Source organism: Heterodontus francisci, chromosome 20 (assembly GCF_036365525.1).
Source record: "Heterodontus francisci isolate sHetFra1 chromosome 20, sHetFra1.hap1, whole genome shotgun sequence".
In the NCBI taxonomy this organism is placed as follows: Eukaryota; Metazoa; Chordata; class Chondrichthyes; order Heterodontiformes; family Heterodontidae; genus Heterodontus; species Heterodontus francisci.
The window spans coordinates 57219555-57241990 of NC_090390.1; the positions used below are offsets into that span (position 1 = coordinate 57219555).

The 22436-nt window shown below is 41.8% G+C and overlaps 1 protein-coding gene across 1 annotated transcript in view; it reads right to left on the reverse strand.

Annotated features, from left to right (window-relative positions):
- LOC137380875 (deleted in malignant brain tumors 1 protein-like) overlaps positions 1–22436 on the reverse strand; it is a 50746-nt gene that overhangs the window by 11867 nt on the left and 16443 nt on the right. Inside the window, exons 6-12 of the mRNA XM_068053283.1 lie at positions 22114–22425; positions 17762–17832; positions 15055–15148; positions 8372–8683; positions 6687–6710; positions 3976–4002; positions 2922–3233 (exon numbers count right to left, since the gene is read on the reverse strand). Of these exons, the coding sequence (XP_067909384.1) occupies positions 2922–3233; positions 3976–4002; positions 6687–6710; positions 8372–8683; positions 15055–15148; positions 17762–17832; positions 22114–22425 (1152 nt within the window). The remainder of the gene's footprint in view (positions 1–2921; positions 3234–3975; positions 4003–6686; positions 6711–8371; positions 8684–15054; positions 15149–17761; positions 17833–22113; positions 22426–22436) is intronic.

Sequence of the window (22436 nt, forward strand, 5' to 3'; positions counted from 1 at the left end):
TCAAAGTTTATTTGAATCTTGTTTGACATTTTTTGTTTCCGTTAGAAATTTAACCTTTAGTTAGGATTTTCCAGTTGTTGATCTCCATTGGAGGCCAGAAGGTCCTGATACTGAGAGCAGAGAGGCAGCTGGAGGACATAATGGCTAATAGTTGCCCTGATTTTCATGCCTCTATTGCTGCCAATAGACCCAGCCAGGGGACAGGTCTGTAGAGGTTCGCTGGGACATTTCAGACAGGACTGGAAATCCTGTTGATCCTGGGTCACTTTAAATGCAGTGACCTCGACCAGTGCCAAGGAAAAGGGTGGAAATATCTGTGGGTTTTGTCCATCTGGTGTATATAATAAATTTCATAAGATTAATAATTCATGTGTGTTGGTCGAAATTTCTCCTCTTCGAACTTAACAAAAAGGAATAAAAGTTTAATTCATTGAACATTCAGAGGATGACATTTGATAGGCAATTTGAATTTGCAATATCATGGTAGGAAGACACATCAGCCAAGAAATAGGGTGGTGCAGTAGTTAGCACCGCGGCCTCACAACTCCAACGACCCGGGGTCATTTCAAGGTACTGCCTGTGCGGAGTTTGTAAGTTCTCCCTGTGACCGTGTGGGTTTCCACCGGGCACTCTGGTTTCCTCCCACAGCCAAAGACTTGCAGGTTGACAGGTAAATTGCCCCTAAATTAGGTAGTTGGTAGGAGAATTGTGGGGATGTGGTAGAGAAAATGGGATTAATGGAGGATTCGTAAAAATGGGTGGTTGTTGGTTGGCACAAACTTGGTGGGCTGAAGGGCCTGTTTCAGTGTTATATTTATCTATGAAGTATGACTGTGACTGGGCTGAGGTTATCAGGTCATATGAAGCTACTGGCTGAGAAATTGGGACGTGTCTCTCTTGCTTATCATGGGTGAAAGGGGAGAAGAAATGACCAATTTTGGCAGGCTGTATCACATGTCTGAAGGACCCCGAAAATATGTCAACCTCACATTGACTTGTTGATATTCAGGCATCCTTGGCAGCAGCCTAATATAGTGTTATGGCCATTTCATACTGTAATTAATGAATCTAACTGCTGTTACAGGACCCCTCTCCTACATTGGTCAGCACTGAGCAGATCATGAGCTGACACAATGGGACTTTCCTGCTCTACACAGCTTAATTACAGTAGATTTACTGAGCTATTGTTGGGATGTGTTTGGGTTGGGAATTCTTTTCTTCTGCTTACAGCAGTGAGGAAAAAAATACTGAGAACAAAAAGCTCTCGGAAGGATTTAATATCCACAGTCTTTCTTCCCCTGACCTAATAACCATCATCATAACCAGCAAATTGTATTTCTGAATCTGACCAGTTATACAAATTTAAAGAGCAGAGTATTTTCCTCTCAGTTCCTCCACATTGCACTCAACTATTTCTTGGCTCAAATCACAGGTTGACAACCTTCCACTTGACCAGCTGTTGCAAACAGTTGAGAAAGAGGTCTAGGGTTCCCTTTCAGACTTAAACTTAAACTCAAATTCATTTAACGCCTATGGATACAAGAGGCACCCATGCTGGCATGCAGACGCAATACATGCATGCAGATAGGGACAGAAAGTGCAGAAGAAAAATAAAGTGTAAAAGTTTGAAGCAATCTTTGAAGAGGGTATTTTTGTTACTGTGCTTCAAGCTCACTGTAGAATCCTTGGTTGTAGGTAGATCTTGCTTTTCGCTGGGGCTCAGTATTCTTCTTAAACTTTGTTCACTGAAGGAGACTTTTCTCTCTCTGGGGTTCTTGTGTCTTCAGTGGGTTCTGGAGTTCCTTGAGAAAGAGATGGGAGCAGACAGGAGAGGCAGTGGGGAGCCAGCCAGTAGAGGTCTTTTAAATCCAGGAGCAAACAGCTTTCTGCCTAAACTGTTTGTACAAATTCAAAAAACTCAGGTTGTGCAGTAGGTTTGTCATGCGACGAGCTCGTTTGACCATGTCGGTTTGTGTATTTCGCCATCTTAGCAGTCAACCTGGAATGCGTGCTCCCCCTTCTTTGACGTCTGGTGATCAAAAGTCCATTGTGGGTTGAATGTATCAGGAAATGGGTGCTTTGTCCTTCTGAACAATGTCTGTTAATATGCAAATGTCTTTTCCAGCCACGGCTGATCTGTTGAACAAGTCCTTTCGTCACTCCAGTAACAGTTTACAATCAATGTTTATGACAAAATTAATGTGCCTCATTTTCGGCAGGTGGGGGCCTATCATGACACCAGCATTAATGCTAAGTTAATACTAAGATCTAAACGCCAATGAGAAGCTCTGCAGAAGCACTCTTCCTCTACATTTTCATCTGTAGAGAATATGAGTATCCACACTTTCCCCCTCCTAATACTTTGGAGATTGGAAAAATATCTGAGCCTCTTATGGGACAATTTCAATTCCATTCTATAAAAATGGTGGCAGTTCATATCTGACTAAAATAATAACAGTCAAGTATTATGTAGCAATGCATTATCAAAATAATTAATTTTTTTTAATCAAAAAGAGGTAATTCATGATGTGGTGGGAGGGAACGATTGCACCAATATTAGCATTGCATGTGTTTCTGTTCAGCGTGTGATAATGTCACATATTTTATGTGGATTAAGTCACAGCTGAGAAGGAATGGTACTGTAAAATTATTTCGCAGTAATATTATTGGATGCTTCCTGTAATCCATGCATTAATTTCATCCCTATTACATGCCAGTTGTGAGTTCAAGCTGCACTTTAAACTTTGAGTAAATAATTTAGCTGACACTATATAAATTACATTCTGCAACTCCACATTATGTATCCTCTATGTATCCAAAAATCATTCAATTCTTTGAAACTTGACATTGTCATTTTAAATTGGTCTATAACTTACTGACATTTCAAAACAGAATGATTGAAAATAAAGCAAATGTGATACCTGAGCAGTTAACTGCAACATCTTCTGAATGTTGACAGTTGTGTGAAAGCCAGCCACTGTTTGGACAGTCCCACAAATTGTCTTCATCACCTTGACAGTTAATATCATCCAAAACAATTTCACCAGTGCCATGACCAAAGTGAGCCACTGGAAGTGTAGCAACAGCTTCACCACATCCTATTTGCCGACACACCACATGTGCATTGCTCATAGTCCAGGAATCATCACACACTGTTCCCCATCTTCCATTGTATAAAATTTCAACTCTTCCTTCACACTTGTTATTTCCATTTGCAAGTCTTAATGTAAACCCTGTGAGAATGAAAGGAGAATAAGGGTGTATTAAAACCATACAAGCTCACTTGCTCTTTCTGCAAAACAGTTGCTCGGACAGTACAAAGTAGAAATATGTGAGCAAAATCTAATGAAATCTTGAAAACAGTTGTCTTTATACAATGCACACTGAGATATAAAAGGGTAATTTCCCCAGGCAAAAAAGGTCAGGAAGAAGTGCAAAGTGGCAGTTTTTTGATTTGTTGCCTCTTTAACACAGATCCAGGATGTCCAGAGCTTTCTTGGAGGTGTTTGACCTGCACCTGCAGTAGGTGTATCCTGGATGAGGGGGGACTGGATGTTTTCAGTCTCCCACCTCATTCTCCAATTCTCCCATTTGCCTAATGTCCAACACAGCAGTGCTCAGAAATGAAGGTGTTGTGGTCTGACTGTGAAACCTCACACATCTGGAGGGACCTTTGTCTCCTGGACTTTCAAAGTTTATTTGAATCTTGTTTGACATTTTTTGTTTCCGTTAGAAATTTAACCTTTAGTTAGGATTTTCCAGTTGTTGATCTCCATTGGAGGCCAGAAGGTCCTGATACTGAGAGCAGAGAGGCAGCTGGAGGACATAATGGCTAATAGTTGCCCTGATTTTCATGCCTCTATTGCTGCCAATAGACCCAGCCAGGGGACAGGTCTGTAGAGGTTCGCTGGGACATTTCAGACAGGACTGGAAAGCCTGTTGATCCTGGGTCACTTTAAATGCAGTGACCTCGACCAGTACCAGGGAAAAGGGTGGAAACATCTGTGGGTTTTTACCATCTGGTGCATATAATAAATTTCATAAGATTAAAGATTCATGTGTGTTGGTGGAAATTTCCTCCTCTTTCTACCCTATCAAAAAGGAATACAAGTTTAATTCATTGAACAATCAGAGGATGACATTTGATAGGCAATTTGAAATTGCAACTTCCTGGGAGCAAGGAATTGACCTCATCTGAAACCTCTTTGCACTGATGGCAGATATGTTGCCTGGAGGGTTTTTTGCCCCCTCGGGGGAGTAGGATCCACCTCCATCTGTCTATTGTCTGGACAAGGTTCTCCAATGCAACATCAGAGAAAATGGGTGCTCTGTCTGGACCTCCTCCAGCCATTTATCAATTTACCTGTTGTTTGCAGCCACAGTGCAGCTCCTCTTTATAGTTTGCTAGCTGTCTTCAAGTATATTCAACAAAGCCCAATTTCCCACTCCAAACAGCTGTGTAGTGCATTGCATGGGCCGTGCTTTCTGCTGCTCTGAATTATTACAATGCTGTCACTGCACTAATTTCACACGAACACCTTTGGACCATGTGCCCTCCTCCCTGAGAGTGCTCACTTCCAGATGTGATTAAAAGTTCAATATTCATCACTTGAATACAACCATTTTCTGAATCACATAATAAGTGCTGTTCACTCGAGGCAAATTTCAATTGCTCAAGTAACAAAACTGTTTTTATCTGTTGAACATTGTGGTTCACATGCAGCGGTTGAAAAATAAATAAAAATAAAAGCTAATTTTGACATTTATGAACCTCAATGATAATAGTTTCCACTGGTAAGTTAACTAAATCTCAATATGTACTTTTTGACAGTTGTACTAACTTATAATTCTAGTCCCTTTACTGCAACTGCAATATTTTATCATGGGGAAAGTATTTCACTGTAGAAAATTATAATTATGCAGGCTAGTTAATTTTGTATCGTATTCACGTCAGAAGAAAGAAAGTACTTGCATTTGTATTGTACTTTCATGACAACTGGATGTTGCAACGTGCTTTACAGACATTGTAACCAATGGTCTAACCAAAGTTCTAAATGTTTAACATAGCTTTTCTGGTTTGAATGATATTCCTCTAGAAATGAACTCCAGTGCTTTATTTGTGGTTATTATGCTTTTGTTAACCTGGATAGCTATTTCTCAAGATTTGTGAATCTGTACCCTTAGATTCTTTTGTGCTCCGAGCCTATTTAACCTCATATTTTCCAAGGAGTCGGCTGTCTCCTAATTCCTACTCCTAAAATGCATCACCTACACTCATCAATATTGAAATTTATTTGCAATTTGAGGAACGTTCTGCAAGTTTTTGAATGTCTTTTATTTGGCTGCAATCTTCCCCAGTATTAACCACAGCACTCCAATTTGGTGACATCTGCAAATTTTGATAATGTACTTTTGATTGCTGAATGAAAACATTTATGTAAATGAATCTCCCAGCAACTATTCCTGTGATTCTCCACTTCCCACCTTCTGCCAGTCTGAGTAACTACCTTGAACCTCTGCTCCTTGTTTTTATCTTGTTGTAGATAGTTGTTATCCAATCAACTAGCTGTCCCCTGAATCCACATGCTTTAACCTTAGTCATGAATTCACTCGGTGGTGCCATATGAAAGGTCTATTTAAAGTCCACGTATAAGTGCCAGCCTGGCTTATGTACTTAGCAGAGTTGTCCAACATATGGACTGCCAAAGGTTTCCATCCAATATTTCAGAGATGAGAAATGTCCCATTGTCTTCTTCTTCCAGACCGGCTGTTTTTACAAAGAAAATCACAAGTCAGTTTCACAGGTGACAGATGCTGCATGAGAGTGGTAACAGCAGTTTCCCAACTTCGGACAGATTCGGGTTTTTCTGACTATTGTTTCGAATGCCGCTGGAAAACATTGAGTCTGTCCGAAGGTGGAAATCTGCTGTTCTTGATGTCAGCATCTGTCAGCTGTGAAACAGTGCAAATTTTTTTTAAAAACTGACCAACCACAAAGCTGCTGTGCTGAGCACTGAACCACTCCCTACAACTGAGGGAGAGAGAGCGTCAAAGGTGTGCAGGAGGGGCGGGTAGGTGGGGACAGAGAAAGAGAGTGTGGTGGAGAAGAAGGGCAGAGACAGAGAGAGAGTGGGGGACAGAGAGAGAGTGGGGGACAGAGAGAGAGGGGGGGACAGAGAGAGAGACTGAGACAGACAGGTGGACAGAGAGAGGGGGACAGAGAATGAAAGTGGGTGATACAGAAAGCGAAGACGGCCTCGTCGCGGGAAACAACAGAGGCGGGAGCACAGGGAGAAATCTAGAGAGTCAGAGAGAGCAAGGGACAGAGAGAGAGGGAGGGACAGAGAATGGTAAAGATCACTCCTGACAGATGGACATCTATCTGGAATATTCCGCATCACTACAACAAGTGTGCGGGCAAACATTGACTACTTGTGCAAGGAAGAAAATGCCAGGTATCTCACTAGATCACTGTCAAACCAAGTGATGTGAAAATAAGTCAATAAATTAATCTTCTCATTTAAAGCTTCTTCACAAAAGTGCACATGTTGTTGTTTTGATAAATATAAAGATACATTTTTAATGCCTTTATCTTGCCGAAATTGTAACGTGACCCCCATGTGAAAACATTGGACAACTAAGTGCTTAATTCTCTGGAGTGAGGCTTGAATAGAGGATGCACTGACTCAGGTAAGTGCTACCAATTGAGTCTTGGCTGAAGTTATCAGGTCATATGAAGCTACTGGCTGAGAAATTGGGACGTGTCTCACTTGCTTATCATGGGTAAAAGGGAAGGAGAAATCACCAATTTTGCCAGGCTGTATCACATGGCTGAAGGACCCTTAAAATATGTCAACCTCACATTGACTTGTTTATATTCAGGCATCGTTGGCAGCAGCCTAATATAGTGTTATGGCCATTTCATACAGTAATTAATGAATCTAACTCCTGTTACAGGACTGCTCTCCTACATTGGTCAGCACTGAGCAGATCATGAGCTGATATAGTGGGACTTTCCTGCTCTTTCTCACCTCTTTCTCACCTGATTGCAATAGCTGGTCAAGTAGAAGATTGTCAACCTGTGATTTGAGCCAAGAAGTAGTTCAGTGCGATGTGGAGGAACTGAGAGGAAAACAGTCCTTGGTTGTAGGTAGATCTGGCTTTCCGTTGGGGCCCAGTATTCTTCTAAAACTATTTTCACTGAAGGAGACTTTTCTCTCTTGAGGTTCATGTGTCTTCAGTGGGTTCTGGAGTTCCATGAGAAAGAGATGGGAGCAGACAGGAGAGGCTGTGGCGAGCCAGCCAGGAGAGGTCTTTTCAATCCAGGAGCAAACAGCTTTTTGCTCAAACAGTTTGTACAAATTCAAAAAACTCAGGTTGCCCAGCAGGTTAGTCATGTGATTAGCTGGTTTGACCATGTCTGTTTCTGTATTTGGCCATCTTAGCAGTCAACCTGGAATGCGAGCTCCCCCACCTTCGAGGTCTGGTGATTATAATTCCATTGTGGGTGAATGTCAGGGAATGGCTGCTTTGTCCTTGTAAACAATGTCTGCTAATATGCAAATGTCTTTTGCAGCCACGGCTGATCTGTTCAACAACTCATTTTTTAACTCCAGTAACAGTTTAAAATCAATGTTCATAACAAAATTAATGTGCCTCATTCTCAGCAGGTGGGGGTCCAGCAAGACACCTGCGTTAATGCTAAGTTAACACGAAGATCTAAACGCCAATAAGAAGCTGTTCAGAAGCACTCTTCCTCCACATTTTCTTCTGTGGAGAAACCGACATCCACTCTTTCCCCCCTCCTAATACTTTGTAGATTGGAAAAATCTTATGGGACAATTTGAATTCCTTTCTCTAAAAATGGTTGCAGACCAGATTTGACTAAAATAACTAACTAATAATAGTCAAAATGCATTGCTAAATGATACATCAAAATAATTACTTTTTTTTTCAAAAAGAGGTAATTCATGATGTGGTGGGAGGGAAAGTTTGCACCAATATTAGCATTGCATGAGTTTCTGTTCAGCGTGTGATAATGTCACATATTTTATGTGGATTATGTCACAGTTGAGAAGGAATGGTACTGAAACATTACTATTAAGCTTACTGTAATCAATGCATTAATTTCATCCCCATTACATGCCAGTGTGTCTGAGTCGAAATGTTGTGGGTTCAAGTTGCACTGCAAACTTTGAGTAAATAATTTAGCTGACACTATATAAATTACATTCTACAACACCACATCATGTTTCCTCTATGTATCCAAAAATCATTCAAATCTTTGAAGCTGGACATTATTATTTTAAATTGGCCTGTAACTTACTTTCATTTCAAAAGAGAATTATTGAAAACAAAGTAAATGTGATACCTGAGCAGTTAACTGCAACATCTTCTGAATGTTGACAGTTGTGTGAAAGCCAGCCACTGTTTGGACAGTCCCACAAATTGTCTTCATCTCCTTGACAGTTAATATCATCCAAGACAATTTCACCAGTGCCAAAACCAAAGTGAGCCACTGGAAGTGTAGCAACAGCTTCACCACATCCCATTTGCCGACACACCACTTGTGCATTGCTCATAGTCCATGAATCATCACACACTGTTCCCCATCTTCCATTGTATAAAATTTCAACTCTTCCTTCACACTTGTTATTTCCATTTGCAAGTCTTAATGAAAACCCTGTGAGAATGAAAGGATTATAAAGGTGTATGAAAACATCATCACCCTCTATAAAAACAAAGGTGACCGCGGTGACTGCAACAACTACCGTGGAATCTCCCTGCTCAGCATAGTGGGGAAAGTCTTTGCTCGAGTCGCTCTGAACAGGCTCCAGAAGCTGGCCGAGCGCGTCTACCCTGAGGCACAGTGTGGCTTTCGTGCAGAGAGATCGACTATTGACATGCTGTTCTCCCTTCGTCAGATACAGGAGAAATGCCGTGAACAACAGATGCCCCTCTACATTGCTTTCATTGATCTCACCAAAGCCTTTGACCTCGTCAGCAGACGTGGTCTCTTCAGACTACTAGAAAAGATCGGATGTCCACCAAAGCTACTAAGTGTCATCACCTCATTCCATGACAATATGAAAGGCACAATTCAACATGGTGGCTCCTCATCAGAGCCCTTTCCTATCCTGAGTGGTGTGAAACAGGGCTGTGTTCTCGCACCCACACTTTTTGGGATTTTCTTCTCCCTGCTGCTTTCACATGCGTTCAAATCCTCTGAAGAAGGAATTTTCCTCCACACAAGATCAGGGGGCAGGTTGTTCAACCTTGCCCGTCTAAGAGCGAAGTCCAAAGTACGGAAAGTCCTCATCAGAGAACTCCTCTTTGCTGACGATGCTGCTTTAACATCTCACACTGAAGAATGCCTGCAGAGTCTCATCGACAGGTTTGCGTCTGCCTGCAATGAATTTGGCCTAACCATCAGCCTCAAGAAAACGAACATCATGGGGCAGGATGTCAGAAATGCTCCATCCATCAATATTGGCGACCACGCTCTGGACGTGGTTCAAGAGTTCACCTACCTAGGCTCAACTATCACCAGTAACCTGTCTCTAGATGCAGAAATCAACAAGCGCATGGGTAAGGCTTCCACTGCTATGTCCAGACTGGCCAAGAGAGTGTGGGAAAATGGCGCACTGACACGGAACACAAAAGTCCGAGTGTATCAGGCCTGTGTCCTCAGTACCTTGCTCTACGGCAGCGAGGCCTGGACAACGTATGCCAGCCAAGAGCGACGTCTCAATTCATTCCATCTTCGCTGCCTTCGGAGAATACTTGGCATCAGGTGGCAGGACTATATCTCCAACACAGAAGTCCTTGAAGCGGCCAACACCCCCAGCTTATACACACTACTGAGTCAGCGGCGCTTGAGATGGCTTGGCCATGTGAGCCGCATGGAAGATGGCAGGATCCCCAAAGACACATTGTACAGCGAGCTCGCCACTGGTATCAGACCCACCGGCCGTCCATGTCTCCGTTATAAAGACGTCTGCAAACGCGACATGAAATCGTGTGACATTGATCACAAGTCGTGGGAGTCAGTTGCCAGCATTCGCCAGAGCTGGCGGGCAGCCATAAAGACAGGGCTAAATTGTGGCGAGTCGAAGAGACTTAGTAGTTGGCAGGAAAAAAGACAGAGGCGCAAGGGGAGAGCCAACTGTGCAACAGCCCCAACAAACAAATTTCTCTGCAGCACCTGTGGAAGAGCCTGTCACTCCAGAATTGGCCTTTATAGCCATTCCAGGCGCTGCTTCACAAACCACTGACCACCTCCAGGCGCATATCCATTGTCTCTCGAGATAAGGAGGCCCAAAGAATGAAAACCATACAAGCTCACTTGCTCTTTCTGCAAAACAGGTGTTCGGACAGTACAAAGTAGAAATATGCTAGCAAAATCTGATGAAATCTTTAATATAGTTGTCTTTATACAATGCACACTGATATAAAAGGGGAATTTCCAAGGGCAAAAAGGGTCAGGAAGAAGTGCAGAGTGGCAGTTTTTTGATTTGTTGCCTCTTCAACACAGCTCCAGGAAGTCCAGAGCATTCTTGGAGGTGTTTGACCTGCACCTGCAGTAGGTGTATCCTGGATGAGGTGGGACTGGATGTTTTCAGTCTCCCACCTCATTCTCCAATTCTCCCATTTGCTGAATGTCCAACACAGGAGTGCTCAGAAAGGAAGGTGTTGTGGCCTGACTCTGAATCCTCACCCATCTGGCGGAACCATTGTGTCCTTCACTTTCAAAGTTTATTTGAATCTTGTTTGACATTTTTTGTTTCTGTTAGAAATTTAACCTTTAGTTAGGATTTTCCAGTTGTTGATCTCCATTGGAGGCCAGAAGGTCCTGAATACTGAGGGCAGAGAGGCAGCTGGAAGACTTAGGGACTAATAGTTGCCCTGATTTTCATGCCTCTATTGTTGCCAATAGACCCAGCCAGGGGACAGGTCTGCAGAGGTTCGCTGGGACATTTCAGACAGGACTGGAAATCCTATTGATCCTGGGTCACTTTAAATGCAGTGACCTCGACCAGTGCCAAGGAAAAGGGTGGAAATATCTGTGGGTTTTGTCCACCTGTTGTATATAATATAATTCATAAGATTAAAGATTCATGACTGTTGGTAGAAATTTCCTCCTCTTCTACCTTATCAAAAAGGAATAAAAGTGTTCAATGAATTAAAATCAGAGGATGACATTTGATAGGCAATTTGAATTTACAATATCATGGTAGGAAGACTCATTGACGAAGAAATACATTGGCACCTCATTAATATTACTTGTGTAAAATAGACAGTTTGCTGCATAATATGGCAGGTGCTGCATGTGCACATTCTGCGTCAGAATAGTGCCTTCAGCTATCTTGGAGTGGGCACCTCAAAAGGCATCTAGGGTGTGTCCCAGAAGTATTTTTATCTTGAGAATTCTGATGAGAGCACTGAACTCATTCAGCATCACAGCCATGTCCTGGGAGCAAGGAATTGACCTCATCTGAAACCTCTTTGCACTGATGGCAGAAATGCTGCCTGGAGGTTTTTTTGCTTCCTCGGGAGAGCAGGATCTCCATCCATCTATTGTCTGGACAAGAGTCTCCAATGCAACATCAGAGAAAATGGGTGCTCTGTCTGGACCTCCTCCAGCCATTTATCAATTTACCTGTTTGTAGCCACAGTGCAGCGCCTCTTTATAGTTTGTGAGCTGTCTTCATGTATATTGAATAAAGCCCAATTTCCCACTCCAAACAGCTGTGTAGAGCATTGCATGGGTAATGCTCACTGCAGCTCTGAATCATTATAATGAGGTGACAGCACTAATTTCACACTAACACCTTTGGACCATGTGTCCTACTCCCTGAGAGCGCTCACTTCCAGATGTAATTAAAAGTTCAATATTCATCACTTGAATACACCCATTTTCTGAATCACAAAATAAGTGCTGTTGACTCGAGGCAAATTTCAATTGCTTAAGTAACAAAACTGTTTTTATCTGTTGGACTTTGTGGTTCACATGCAGCAGTTGAAAAATAAAAACTTATTTTGACAGTTATGAGCCTTAATGATGTTAATAGTTTACATTGGAAAGTTAACTAATTCTCAACATGTATTTTTTGCCAGTTGTACTAACTTATGATTCTAGTTCTTTTACTGCAACTGCAATATTTTATCACGGGGAAAGTATTTCTCTATAGAAAACTATAATTATGCAGGCTAGTTAATTTTGTATCGTATTCACGTCGGAAGAAAGAAAGTACTTGCATTTGTATTGTACTTTCATGACAACAGGATGTTAGAAAGTGCTTTACAGTCAATGTAACCAATGGTCTAACCAAAGTTCTAAATGTTTAACATAGCTTTTCTGGTTTGAAAGGCATTCCTCTAGAAATGAACTCCAGTGCTTTATTTGTGGTTTTTATGGTTTTGTTAACCTTGATTGCTATTTCTCAAGATTTGTGAATCTGTACCCTGAGATTCATTTGTGCTTCTACCCTATTTAACCTATTTTCCAGGGAGTAGGCTATCTCCTAATTCCTACTCCTAAAATGTAACACCTACTCTCATCAATATTGAAATTTATTTGCTATTTAGAGGAATGTTCTGCAAGTTTTTGAATGTCTTATTTTATTTGGTTGCAATCTTCTTTAGTATTGACCACACCACTCCAATTTGGTGTCATCTGCAAATTTTGATATTGTACTTTTGATTGCTGAATGAAAACATTTATGGAAATGAAGGTCCCTGCAACTATTCCTGTGGTTCTCCACTTCCCATCTTCTGCCAGTCTGAGTAGCTACCTTGAACCTCTACTGCTTGTTTTTAAATGTCGTAGACTGTTGCTCTCCAATCAACTACTCGTCCCCTGAATCCACATGCTTTAACCTTAGTCATGAATCCATATGAAAGGTCTATTTAAAGTCATGTATAAGTGCTAGCCTGGCTTATGTACTTAAACAGGGTTGTCCAACATATGGACCGCCAAAGGTTTCCATCCATTATTTCAGAGATGAGAAATTTCCCATTGTCTTCTTCTTCCAGACCGGCTGTTTTTACAAAGAAAATCACAAGTCAGTTTCACAGCTGACAGATGCTGCAAGAGAGAGGTAACAGCAGTTTCCCAACCTCGGACAGATTTGGGATTTTCTGACTATTGTTTAAAAGGCCGCCAGAGAACACCGGGTCTGTCCGAAGCTGGGAATCTGCTGTTCTCGATGTCAGCATCTGTCAGCTGTGAAACAGTGCAAGTTTTAAAAAAGCTGACCAACCACAAAACTGCTGTGCCGACACTGAACCACTCCCTACAACTGAGGGAGAGAGAGCATCAAAGGTGTGCGGGACAGGCAGGTAGGTGGGGACAGAGAGAGAGCAAACAGAGAGAGCGAGGGGGACAGAGAGAGACCGAGACAGACAGGAGGACAGAGAGAGAGAAGGGGGACAGAGAATGAAAGTGGGTGATACAGAAAGCGAAGACGACCTGATGGGGGGGAAAACAGCACAGAGAGGGGGGAGCACAGGGAGAGAGATAGAGAGTCAGAGAGAGCATGGGACATGAGGGCATGACTCGTCACAGCCATGTCCTGGGAGCAAAGCATTGACATCATCTGAAACCTCTTTGTACCACTGGCAGAGATGTTGCCTGGAGGGTTTTTTGCCCCCTCAGGGGAGCAGGAGCTCCATCCATCTGCCTATTCTCTGGACAAGGGTCTCCAATGCAACATCAGAGAATCTGGGTGGCATGCCTGGACCTCCTCCAGCCATTTTTCAAGTTTCCCTGTTCTTTGCAACCAGAGTGCAGCTCCTCTTTATAAGACACTAGTTTTCTTCAAATATTCAATGAAGTCCAATTTCCCACTCCAAACAGGTGTGTAGTGCATTGCATGGGTAATACTTGCTGCAGCTCTGAATCATTACAATGCGGTCACAGCACTAATTTCACACTAACACCTTTGGACCATGTGCCCTCCTCCGTGGGAGTGCTCACTTCCGGATGTGTTTGAAAGTTCAATATTCATCACTTGAATACACTCATTTTCTGAATCACATAAGTGCTCTTCACTCGAGACAAATTTCAATTGCTTAAGTAACAAAATTATTGTTAGCTGTTCAAATGCAGCCATTGTGAAATAAGTAAAAATAAATTTATTTTGACATTTATGAACCTTAATGATGTTAATAGTTTACACTGGAAAGTTAACTAAATCTCAATATGTACTTTTTGACAGTTGTACTAACTTATAATTCTAGTCCCTTTACTATAGCTGCAATATTTTATCATGGGGAAAGTATTTCACTGTAGAAAATTATAATTATGCAGGCTAGTTAATTTTGTATCTTATTCACGTCGGAAGAAAGGAAGTACTTGCATTTGTATTGTACTTTCAATGACAACAGGATGCTTTACAGTCAATGTAACCAATGGTCTAACCAAAGTTCCAAATGTTTAACATAGCTTTTCTGGTTTGAATGGTATTCCTCTAGAAATGAACTCCAGTGCTTTGTTTGTGGTTTTTATGGTTTTGTTAACCTGGATAGCTATTTCTCATGATTTGTGAAGCTGGACCCCTAGATTCTTTTGTGCTCCGAGCCTATTTAACCTCATATTTTCCAAGGAGTCGACTGTCTCCTAATTCCTACTCCTAAAATGTAACATCTACTCTCATCAATATTGAAATTTATTTGCTATTTGAGGAACGTTCTGCAAGTTTTTGACTATCTTCTTTTATTTGGTTGCAATTTTCCTCAGTATTAACCACAGCACTCCAATTTGGTGACATCTGCAAATTTTGATATTGTACTTTTGATTGCTGAATGAAAACATTTATGTAAATGAAGTTCCCAGCAACTATTCTTGTGGGTCTCCACTTCCCACCTTCTGCCAGTCTGAGTAACTACCTTGAACGTCAACTGTTTGTTTTTCTTGTTGTAGACAGTTGCTATCCAATCCACTACTTGTCCCCTGAATCTACATGCTTTAATCTTAGTCATGAATCCACTAGGTGGTGCCATATGAAAGGTCTATTTAAAGTCCATGTATAAGTGCTATCCCGGCTGATGTACTTAAGCAGAGTTGTCCAACATACGGACCGCCAAAGGTTTCCATCCAATATTTCACAGATGAGAAATTTCCCATTGTCTTCTTCTTCCAGACCAGCTGTTTTTAAAAAGAAAATCAGAAGTCAGTTTCACAGCTGACAGATGCTGTACGAGAGTGGTAACAGCAGTTTCCCAACTTTGGACAGATTCGGTGTTTTCTGACTATTGTTTAAAAGGCCAATGGAAAACACTGAGTCTGTCCGAAGCTTGGAATCTGCTGTTCTTGATGTCAGCATCTGTCAGCTGTGATACTCAGTGCACATTTTAAAAAAAACTGACCAACCACAAAGCTGCTGTGCTGAGCACTCCTGCTCCCGACAACTGAGAGTGTCAGAAGTGAGGATGGGGCAGGTGGGTGGGGACAGAGAGGGAGACATAGTGTGGGGGAGAAGGGGGGCAGAGAGAGAGGGAAGAAAGAGTGAGAGGCGCACAGAGGGAGAGAGAGACCGAGACACAGTTGGACAGCGAGAAAGAGAGGAGGACAGAAGAAAGAGGGGGACAGAGAATGAAAGTGGGTGACTCAGAAAGCGAAGACGACCTCGTGGGGGTGAAACAACACAGAGAGGGGGCAGCACAGGAAGAGAGATAGAGAGTCAGAGAGAGCAAGGGACAGAGAGGGAGGGACAGAGAATGGTAAAGATCACTCCTGACAGATGGACATCTATCTGGAATACTCCGCATCACTACAACAATTGTGCGGGCAAACATTGACTACTTGGGCAAGGAAGAAAATACCAGGTATATAACTAGATCAGTGTCAAACGTAGTGATGATAAAATAAGTCAATAAATTAATCTTCTCATTTAAAGCGTCTTCACAAAAATGCACGTGATGTTGTTTTGATAAATATAAAGATACATTTTCAATGCCTTTATCTTGCTGGAATTGTAATGTGGCCCCTTATGCAAACAGTTCCATGCTTAATTCTCTAGAGTGAAGCTTGAATAGAGGATGTACTGACTCAGAGGTAAGTGCTACCAATTGAGACTCAGCTGAGGTTATCAGGTCATATTAAGCTACTGGCTGAGAAATTGGGACGTGTCTCACCTGCTTATCATGGATAAAAGGGAAGAAGAAATGACTAATTTTGCCAGGCTGTATCACATGTCTGAAAGACCCCGAAAATATATCAACCTCACATTGACTTGTTTATATTCAGGCATCTTTGGCAGCAGCCTAATATTGTGTTATGGTCATTTCATACAGTAATTAATGAATCTGACTCCTATTACAGGACCCCTCTCCTAAATTGGTCAGCACTGAGCAGATCATGAGCTGACACAGTGGGACTTTCCTGCTCTACATGGCTTAGTTACAGTAGATTTACTGAGCTATATTTGAGATGTGTTTGGGTTGGAAATTCTTATTGTCTGCTTACAGCAGTGAGGAAAAAATACAGAGAACAAAAAGCTCTCGGAATGGGAAAACAATAAAGGATTTAATATCCACAGTCTTTCTTCCCCTGACCTAATAACCATCATAACCAACAAATTATATTTCTGAATCTTACCAGTTATACAAATTTAAAGAGCAGAGTGTTTCCCTCTCAGTTCCTCCACATTGCACTCAACTCTTTCTTGGCTCAGATCACAGGTTGACAACCTTCTACTTGACCAGCTGTTGCCACCAGGTGAGAAAGGCATCTAGGGTTCTCCTTCAGCCTTCACCTGGTCTTACTGTTACATGGTTTAATTTTAAACAGTGTGTTCTTAGCTCCCCCTTGGTGAATCCCTGTTCACCACTCTCTAATTATAAGGCAAATAAACCAACACACACAAGCTTTCTTATGTTTAAAGAAGAAAGATTGAAATTTATTAAACTTAAACTTTAACTCAAATTCAGTTAACGCCTATGGATACACGAAGCACCCACATAGCATGCATATGTGATACACACATGCAGGTAGGGACAGAAAGAGCAGAAGAAAAATAAAGTGGAAAAGTTTGAGGCAATCATTGAAGAGGATGTTTTTGTTACTGTGCTTGCTGTAGAGTCCTTTGTTGTAGGTAGATCTTGCTTTTCGTTGGGGCCCAGCATTCTTCTTAAACTTTGTTCACTGAAGGTGACTTTTCTCTCTTGGGGTTCTTGTGTCTTCAGTGGGTTTTGGAGTTCTGTGAGAAAGAGATGGGAGCAGACAGGAGAGGCTGTGGCGAGCCAGCTAGGAGAGGTCTTTTCAGTCCAGGAGCAAACAGCTTTCTGCCCAAACTGTTTGAACAACTTCGAAAACTTAGGTTGCCCAGTAGGTTATCATGTGACAAGCTGGTTTGATCATGTCCGTTTTGTATTCGGCCATCTTAGCAGTTAACCTGGAATGTGAGCTCCCCCACCTTCAACGTCTGGTGATCAAAAGTCCATTGTGGGTTGAATGTATCAGGGAGTGGCTGCTTTGTCCTTCTAAACAATGTCTGCTAATATGCAAATGTCTTTTCCAGCCATGGCTGATCTGTTTAACAAGTCCTTTCGTCACTCCAGTAACAGTTTAAAATTAATGTACCTCATTCTGGGCAGGAGTGAGCCTAGCATGACACCTGCATTAATGCTAAGTTAATACTAAGATCTAAATGCCAATGAGAAGCTGTTCAGAAGCACTCTTCCTCCACATATTTCTCCTGTGGAGAAAACGAGCATCCACTCTTTCCGCCTCCTATTACTTTGTAGATTGGAAAAATACCTGAGTCTCTTGTGGGACAAATTCAATTCCATTCTCTAAAAATGGTTGCAGACCATATCTGACTAAAATAACTAAAATTATAATCAATTATTATTTAGCAATGCATTATCAAAATAATTACTTTTATTTTCAAAACGAGGTAATTCATGATGTGGTGGGAGGGAAAGTTTGCACCAATATTAGCATTGCATGAATTTCTGTTCAGCGTGTGATAATGTTACATATTTTGTTACATCCTATTTGCTGACACACTACTTGTGCATTGCTCATAGTCCAGGAATCATCACACACTGTTCTCCATCTTCCATTGTATAAAATTTGAACTCTTCCTTCACACTTGTTATTTCCATTTGCAAGTCTTAATGTAAACCCTGTGAGAATGAAAGGATTATAAAGGCGTATTAAAACCATGCAAGCTCACTTGCTCTTTCTGAAAACAGGTGCTCGGACAGTACAAAGTAGAAATGCATGAGCAAAATCTGATGAAATCTTGAATATAGTTGTCTTCATACAATGCCCACTGAGATATAAAAGGGTAATTTCCCTGGGCAAAAAAGGTCAGGAAGAGGGACAGAGTGACAGTTTTTTGTTTTGTTGCCTTTTTGACACAGCTCCAGGAAGTCCAGAGCTTTCTTGGAGGTGTTTGACCTGCACCTGCAGTAGGTGTATCCTGGATGAGGTGGGACTGGACGTTTTCAGTCTCTCACCTCATTCTCCAATTCTCCCATTTGCTGAATGTCCAACACAGGAGTGCTCAGAAAGGAAGGCATTGTGGTCTGACTGTGAAACCTCACCCATCTGGAGGGATCTTTGTCTGCTGGACTTTCAAAGTTTATTTGAATTTTGTTTCACATTTTTTGTTTCGTTAGAAATTCAACCTTCAGTTAGGATTTTCCAGTTGTTGATCTCCTTTGGACGCCAGAACGTCCTGATACTGAGGGCAGAGAGGCAGCTGGAAGACATAATGGCTAATAGTTGTCTGGATTCTCCTGCCTCTATTGCTGCCAGTCTGAGGAACTACCTTGAACCACAACTCTTTTTTTTCTTGTTGTAGACAGTTGCTATCCAATCTACTGCTCGTCCCCTGAATCCACATGCTTTAACATTAGTCATGAATCCACTAGGTGGTGCCATATGAAAGGTCTATTTAAAGTCCATGTATAAGTGCTACCCTGGCTTATGTACTTAAACAGGGTTGTCCAACATAAGGACCGCTAAATGTTTCCATCCAACCTTCTTCCAGACCGGCTGTTTTTGAAGAAAATCAGAAGTCAGTTTCACAGCTGACAGATGCTGCACGAGAGTGGTAACAGCAGTTTCCCAACTCGGACAGATTCGGGTTTTTCTGACTATTGTTTAAATGGCCACTGGAAAACACTTAGTCTGTCCGAAGCTGGGAATCTGCTGTTCTCTATGTCAGCATCTGTCAGCTGTGAAACTCAGTGCAAATTTAATAACAAACTGACCAACCACAAAGCTGCTGTGCTGAGTGTTCCTGCCCCCTACAACTGAGAGAGAGAGAGTGTCAGAGAAGTGGACATGGGGCAGGTGGGTGGGGACAGAGAGGGAGAGACAGTGTGGGGGAGAAGGGGGGCAGAGAGAGTGACCCAGAGAGAGAGGAGAGCAGCGAGGGTGGGCAGAGAGAGAGGGGGGGACAGAGAGAGAGGCAGGACAGAGAGATGGGCAAACAGAGAGAGATTCCAAGACAGAGGGGTGGACAGTTAGAAAGAGAGGGGAGGGCAGAGAGAGAGGGAGGACAGAGAATAAAAGTGGGTGACACAAAGCGAGGACGGCCTCGTGGGGCTGAAACATCACAAAGAGGGGGGAGCACAGGGAGAAATCTAGAGAGTCAGAGAGAGCAAAGGACAGAAAGAGAGGGAGAGACAGAGTGGTAAGGATCACTCCTGACAGATGGACCTCTATCTGGAACAATCCGCATCACTGCAACAAGTGTGCGGGCAAACATTGATTACTTGTGCAAGTAAGAAAATGTCAGGTATATCACTGGATCAGTGTCAAACATAGTGATGAGAAATAAGTCAATAAATTAATCTTCTCATTAAAAGCTTCTTCACAAAAATGCACGTATTGTTATTTTGATAAATATAAAGAAATTTTTTTTAATGCCTTTATCTTGCCGAAATTGTAATGTGGTCTATCATATGAAAACATTGGACAACTCTTGGCTTAATTCTCTGGAGTGAGGCTTGAACAGAGGACGTACTGAATCAGATGTAAGTGCTACCAATTGAGACTGGGCTGAGGTTATCAGGTCATATTAAGCGACTGGCTGAGAAATTGGGATGTGTCTCACTTGCTTATCTTGGGTAAAAGGGAAGTAGAAGTGACCAATTTTGCCAGGCTGTATCACATGTCTGAAGGACCCCTAAAATATGTCAACCTCATGTTGACTTGTTGATATTCAGGCATCCTTGACAGCAGCCTGATATAGTGTTATGGTCATTTCATACAGTAATTCATGAATCTAACCCCTGTTACAGGACCCCTCTCCTACATTGGTAAGCACTGAGCAGATCATGAGCTGACACAGTGGGACGTTCCTGCTCTACATGGCTTAATTACAATCAATTTACTGAGCTATTGTTGGGATGTGCTTGGGTTGGGAATTCTTTTCTTCTGCTTACAGCAGTGAGGAAAAAAATACAGAGAACAAAAAGCTCTCGGAATGAGAAAACAATAAAGCATTTAATATCTACAGTCTTTCTTCCCCTGATCTAATAACCATCATAACCAGTAAATTGAATTTCTCAATCTTAACAGTAATACAAATTTAAAGAGCAGAGTGTTTTCCTCTCAGTTCCTCCACATTGCACTCAACTATCTCTTGGCTCAAAACACAGGTTGACGCCCTTCCACTTGACCAGATGTTGCAACCAGGTAAGAAAGAGGTCCAGGGTTCCCTTTCAGAATTAAACTCAAATTCGGTTAAAGCCGATGGATAAACGAGGCACCCATGCTGGCATGCAGACGCAATACATGCATGCAGATAGCGACAGAAAGTGCAGAAGAAAAATAAAGTGGAAAAGTTTGAACCAATCTTTGAAGAGGGTGTTTTTATTACGATGCTTCAAGCACGATGTAGAATCCTTGGTTGTAGGTAGATCTTGCTTTTCGTTGGTGCCCAGTATTCTTCTTAAACTTCACTGAAGGAGACTTTTCTCTCTCTGGGGTTCATGTGTCTTCAGTGGGTTTTGGAGTTCTGTGAGAAAGAGATGGGAGCAGACAGGAGAGGCTGTGGCGAGCCAGCCAGGAGAGGTCTTTTCAATCCAGGAGCAAACAGCTTTTTGCCCAAACTGATTGTACAAATTCAAAAAACTCAGGTGTGCAGTAGGTTTGTCATGTGACGAGCTGGTTTGACCATGTCTGTTTGTGTATTTGGCCATCTTAGCAGTCAACCTGGAATGTGAGCTCCCCCACCTTCGAGGTCTGGTGATCAAAAGTCCATTGTGGGTTGAATGTATCAGGGAATGGGTGCTTTGTCCTTCTAAACAATGTCTGTTAATATGCAAATGTCTTTTCCAGCAACGGCTGATCTGTTGAACAAGTCCTTTCGTCACTCCAGTAACAGTTTAAAATCAATGTTCATGACAAAATTAATGTACCTCATTTTCGGCAGGTGGGGGCCTATCATGACACCAGCGTTAATGCAAAGTTAATACTAAGATCTAAATGCCAATGAGAAGCTCTGCAGAAGCACTCTTCTTCCACATTTTCCTCTGTGGAGAATATGAGCATCCATTCTTTCCCCTTCCTAATACTTTGTAGATTGGAAAATATCTGAGCCTCTTATGGGACAATTTCAATTCCATTCTATAAAAATAGTGGCAGTTCATATATGACTAAAATAATGACAGTCAAGTAATATTTAGCAATGCATTATCAAAATAATTTTTTTTTCAAAAAGAGGTAATTCATGATGTGGTGGGAGGGAAAGTTTGCACCAATATTAGCATTGCATAAATTTCTGTTCAGCGCGTGATAATGTTACATATTTTGTGGAGATTATGTCACAGCTGAGAAGGAATGGTACTGTAATATTACTTCACAGTAATGTTATTGGATGCTTACTGTAATCCATGCATTAATTTCAGCCCCATTACATGCCAGTGTGTCTCTGAGTCGGAATGTTGTGGGTCCAAGCTGCACTGTAAACTTTGAGTAAATAATTTAGCTGACGATATATAAATTGCATTCAACAACTCCACATTATGTATCCTCTATGTATCCAAAAATCATTCAAATCTTTGAAACTTGACATTGTCATTTTAAATTGGTCTGTAACTTACTTACATTTCAAAAGAGAATGATTGAAAATAAAGCAAATGTGATACCTGAGCAGTTAACTGCAACATCTTCTGAATGTTGACAGTTGTGTGAAAGCCAGCCACTGTTTGGACAGTCCCACAAATTGTCTTCATCACCTTGACAGTTAATATCATCCAAGACAATTTCACCAGTGCCATAACCAAAGTGAGCCACTGGAAGTGTAGCAACAGCTTCACCACATCTTATTTGCCGACACACCACTTGTGCATTGCTCATAGTCCAGGAATCATCACACACTGTTCCCCATCTTCCATTGTATAAAATTTCAACTCTTCCTTCACACTTGTTATTTCCATTTGCAAGTCTTAATGAAAACCCTGTGAGAATG